At 32.6% G+C, this 5,319-nt stretch overlaps 1 protein-coding gene across 2 annotated transcripts; it reads left to right on the forward strand.

The window, feature by feature from the left end:
- Positions 2,732 to 4,469, forward strand: LOC107642229. 2 transcript variants are annotated; one of them, XM_021103266.1, is made up of 3 exons: positions 2,732 to 3,815; positions 4,088 to 4,110; positions 4,352 to 4,469. In XM_021103266.1, exons 1-2 carry the CDS (start codon positions 3,196 to 3,198, stop codon positions 4,107 to 4,109), a joined length of 642 nt encoding a protein of 213 aa, XP_020958925.1. In that variant the 5' UTR covers positions 2,732 to 3,195; the 3' UTR covers position 4,110; positions 4,352 to 4,469. The 2 variants fall into 2 exon arrangements, with proteins under 2 accessions (XP_020958925.1, XP_016201009.1); XM_016345523.2 differs by lacking the exons at positions 4,088 to 4,110; positions 4,352 to 4,469 and having other exon boundaries at positions 2,739 to 4,065.

The raw sequence follows: 5,319 nt of genomic DNA on the forward strand, positions 1-5,319 counted from the left end.
AATATGTTATATTTAATATTTATAAAAAAAAATTTAAGTTTTAAAGTATTTAAAATATACAAATTATTTATAATTAAATATAATAAATTTAAAATATCTCATAATTTTGTTAATAATAAAAAATTATTTTTTTGGTAATATAAAAAAATTATTTATATATGTAATTATGTATTAACAAGCCTAGACAGGCTAATAAGGTTAATTAGTGAGCTTGGGCCTGGCCTATTAATATCATATCTTTTGGAATGAGTCATTGTATATGAAACTCATAATTCTTACACATATGAATTTATATACTACATCCAACTCAAAACTTTAAAATAATATATTAATGGGTCTCTCATCTTATAAACTCTTCACTCTTTCTTGCTTTTTTTGATGTGAGACTAACTTCATACACTCCTCACACTTGCAACATTAACACATGTGAGAGAGAAAAAATAATATATAATCTAAAACTCTATGCCTTAGAATTGAATTGGCAAAGAAAGAACAGATATACATCAAGATTTATTATTTGGGGGAAAGGTTCCCCCCATCATGAATCCACTTGTTGAACTGAACTTTCTTTTCTACTCAAGTGTGCATGCAAAAATGGATGGTAAAAGGGGGAGACATGTTGCAAAAAATGGTAATTGGAGGACCCTTCGCCATCCTCTTGAAAATATCAACAAACAAATAGATAGTTTATTTTATAGTTATATTATAGCAGTCATCATAAAAGTTCTAATGTGAGTTTTAAGTAATATATTGAACTATACACATCTCCTAATTAATGTGTGACTTCAATAAATAGCCCTCAAAAACACCTTCAATATAAATTGTACACACAAACTACTAATGAAGCCAAGCATGTGTTTTGTGATGATCAAGTGCTTGGTATCACTTTCAGCCATGATGATTCTAGTTACTGCTCTGCATCCACAAGATGCTAAGCCGCTGCCGAGTGCATTGGACTCTCCTCCTCCTCCACAAAGCCCACCCAACTGTGATGAAAAGTGTTCAACACAATGTGCTCAAAATGGAATCTTCAGTAGGATGTTATGCTATGGTGTGTGTATGGCGGAGTGCACCATTTTGCCATTGGATCATGCTAACTCCCCCTGCACTCAAAACTCTGTTGTAATTAACACCATCCACCATAAACCATGTATGGACTAGTCAGTGTTCATCTTAACTTCTTTGATCAACTCAATCCACGCACGCCCACGCGCACACACACTAGTAACTTTGTTGGTTTTCTTTTTATGTTCTAATGTGAATCATTGAATTGGCAGATGAGAAGCACGTTGATGGCATTGTCAACCATTGTTAGAAAAAGGTTCAATTAGAAGAGAAGCTGCTAGAACCAGTTATGTCAAATAAACAAGGGGCATGAATTAAAGTCAATTGTCTAATGCTATAATGTAATGTCCCTTTCAATATTGTTTTTTTTTGTTTTTAAATTTGAAGAGAAGACCCTTTCAACATTATTTTGCACTACCAGTCCCTTGTTACATATATGCCTTCATAGTTCATTCTCTTCCACCAAGTTGCAACAGATTTTTATGTTTATTTTCATTTTTTGTTGAACAAAATTTTCCGTTTGAGGCTTTGCTGTTAGGTGATAAGCATGACTTGCATGGATAGTTACCATTCTCATGCTTGTTGCACTATGAAAAACAATAGATACATCAAATATATGTGTAGAATAGAAAAATGTTAGACAACTTTGGAATAACTCATTATTCAGCTCCTTGTTTTGGTATGAATGAAATAATGGGGCAGGTTTCAATTGTTATAGGGAATATTCAATTTCCTGATATTCTTTTTACTTTTTCATTTTCACCAAATATTTCAATATAGGATGCATATTCACTTTTGCCACTAACCAATTCAAACTTACTATCATCTGTAAAATATTTATTTCACAACTATGAATGAGTAATATTTTACAATTTTTGCTTTGATTGATTCAAAATCAGAATTTGAATACACTGACCTAATTAAGTGCATGACTTTTGTGTGCTGCCAATAGTGGTTGATAATCTTTGAGGAGTATGTGTATATTGCACCAAAATAATTGCTTGAAGGATTGTTAACTCCATTATTGAAGGAAGGATGTGATGAACTTTAAAAATCGAATACTAAAAACTAAAGCATTACTTTGCAATACAAAAAATAAAGCAAAATGTTTACAATAATAAGAGGGAAAAAAAAAAAAAAGAAAGAATGTACCAAAAAACAAAAAAAGGAACCTAAGGAAAGCAAAGCAAATTATTCTTAGTTAATATTTTACAACCATGCAACGTGTATACCAAATTTTAATCACGGTAGCGAATACATGTTGAAATATAAAATATACATTGAAAATGAGTATATACAGATTTGATAATAGATTTTTAGTATATACATAATATTTTTTAATATATTATTGGCATTTGTAATTCAATTTTGCCACAGTAATACAGCATCTGAAAGAACTCATAGTTGTGTTTCTTCTCCCTCCTTTCACTTCTTTATCAAAGGATAAAGTACCGAAAGAAAAAGTAAAAGGGCATAGAAGAAATAGCAAGTATATTATTAACCCTTTTGCTTTCATTCATATCTTTGCTGGGGCTACAAAGTAGCATAGTGGGACCAAAATAGATGTTGAACAACATTTTATTCCTCTTTTCTCTTAAATAAATTAAAAGAGTTTGGTGAAAACAACTCATGCATGATGCTTCATTTATTCATTTTTCATCTTTTGACTAATGTACATGCAATGCAACCAATTATGAAGAAGCACAAAATAATTGAAATGCTACATCTTTTTTTATCTTTCCAACTTCACTTCTGCCAAAACCATAGAGAAAGAAATGCTTTTATGAACTTTCAAACATAGCATGTGATTCCAAAATTGAATATCTCTGTTACTAACTTTATCATAGCATTATATCACATTTATAAGCTATATCAGTGTATTAATAGGTATTAATGTGTTTATTAATTCACCTTTTTATTAATAATGAATTGCTGTAATCATTTTCATGCTACATAAGAACTTCTTTCCAGAAGAATCATCCATACAACATCCTTTTCTTTTCATCCCAACAAATTTTCCCGCTCTCCAAAACCCTCCAAAGAAAACTAATCATTACCATATATATATATATAGAACAATATCATCATATCAATACCTCTTTCATAGTTCAGATCATTTAGGATTCCAAAATGGGAAACTGCTTGTTAGGGGGAATGTCAGAACCTGAAGGAGTAATCAAAGTGATAACATCAAATGGTGGCATCATGGAATTCACTGCACCAGTAACAGTGAATTTCATCACCAATGAGTTCCCAGGGCATGCCATTTTCCCAAGCCATGACCTCTTCTGGAAGCCATTGTCATCATTAGATGAGCTTGAACCAGGTCAGTCATACTACTTGCTCCCAATCAGCAGCAACAACAATAACAAAGAAGCTGAAGAATACCCTTTTGCCACGGCCACGGCCGGCTGCAGTATCGTCCGGCAAGGCCACGTCCGCTCTCGCAGTGTTCCTACAACTCCTCATCCTCCTCCATATAGAATGTCATTGGACTATCAGCCCCAGAAAGGAGCAGGGTTGCTCAAAACAAGAAGAATCTCCAAAGAAAACTTCTCTTGCAAGAAACTGACTAGTAAGAACAGTACTAGTACTAATAGCAGTAGCTGTAGGTTCTGGAAAGTGAAGCTGGCGATTACGCCGGAGCAGTTGCTGGAGATTTTGTCACAAGAGGCTAGGACCAAGGAGTTGATGGAGAGTGTGAGGATTGTGGCAAAATGTGGTGGGGTTTCATCTTGTGCAGGTTCTGCAGCAGCAAGCATAGTTTCTGAAGATTGGAGCCATTCAAGCAGTGGTAGAAGTGTTAATTCCTCTAAGATTGATGCTTTAGTACTAGACATTTAACTACAGCTACAAAACCACCTATGCTTCCTCCTTATGTATTTTTTTTCTTTTTTTTTGGATAGAATTTAGTTTAGAAATACAACTTATTCTCAAATTTTATGCCATGTTGTACAATCTCTGTGCGATTTATCTTATGGTAGTTGTGTTGCATGCTTTCAAGAATCATGATTATTCCTATACATATGTTCTGTTCATTTTAATCTGTTTGGAAAATTGGAAGATATGTGAACCCTCTTTTTTCTTTTATAATTAGTGATATAGCCTATTATATGGAGCAAACAATGCCTCATAAGATTATTGTAAGGAGCTTCTGCCATGTGAAGAAATCTCCTAATAAATAAGAATGTCCAAATGTCAAGGAGAGACTCAGAGAGTGCCTCTGGAGAACCATGAAATGGCAATGTAGAAATTGTTTTAGTAAATTATTCTTCAAAACTTAGTACTATTTGGGAGACTGGTATTATGATTGGTTCAAAATAAATTTGACTCTAGTACTAAAGCAATTACTGTGATAAATATTACATAGCATTATTATAAACTCATCAATTCAGAACTTTGAAGTCCTCATAAGTTATATCATATACCCCATTGGATAGATGAATGAATGTAATCATACCAAGCAAAGAAATTAGGAAAGGAATAAAAATTATGATGCTTTGAGTATTCTACTATAAGAAAATTATTCATTACCAAACTCACATAAATATTTTAGATTATGTCTTCAAATTTTAATATGCCTTCTACTATAGTTGCTTGACTTTTTTCTCTTAGTCTTAGGTAACTCTCAAGAGTCAGGAATTCATGATTTGGGGGCCTTTGACCAAAATTTTGGGATACCCTAACTTTGTATTTAAGTCTTTAGGCTTCCTTGAGGGAGCTATGTGTCTTGTGCTTAGTTACATTCCATTGTTGCAATAGCTTTTGTCATTGATCTAATTCTCTTTTACTTCTCCACTTACTTTCATCATCAAAAAATAGAATATGAGTTCATTCTTTGATGAACAGGCACCATGTTGTGGAACTCATTTTTGGGTTATGGTAATCATGTGTTGGATCTTTGTACTATTTGCTGCTATCACATCTGGTTTAGCTCTTGGGCTCTTGTCCTTTAGCCAAGTTGATCTTGAGGTTCTTGTTAAAGCTGGCCAACCTCATATTCAGAAAAATGCTGGTAAGTGAAATACAAATATACAGAGAAAGGGAAAAAGAAAAAGATAAAGTGAACATTTTTTGTATTAGCTTTTAGGAAGTACAAAAATATAAGATAGAATAGAACCAAACGATTTTATATTGTTTCATTTAATTATAAGAATATGAAAAAGTGACATATAAAATTATAAATCTAAATACTTTCCATTCTAAGAGGAATGAGTAATATTATTTGCATATTAAAAATAGATATCAAGTACT

Source organism: Arachis ipaensis, chromosome B05 (assembly GCF_000816755.2).
Source record: "Arachis ipaensis cultivar K30076 chromosome B05, Araip1.1, whole genome shotgun sequence".
Taxonomy (NCBI): domain Eukaryota; kingdom Viridiplantae; phylum Streptophyta; class Magnoliopsida; order Fabales; family Fabaceae; genus Arachis; species Arachis ipaensis.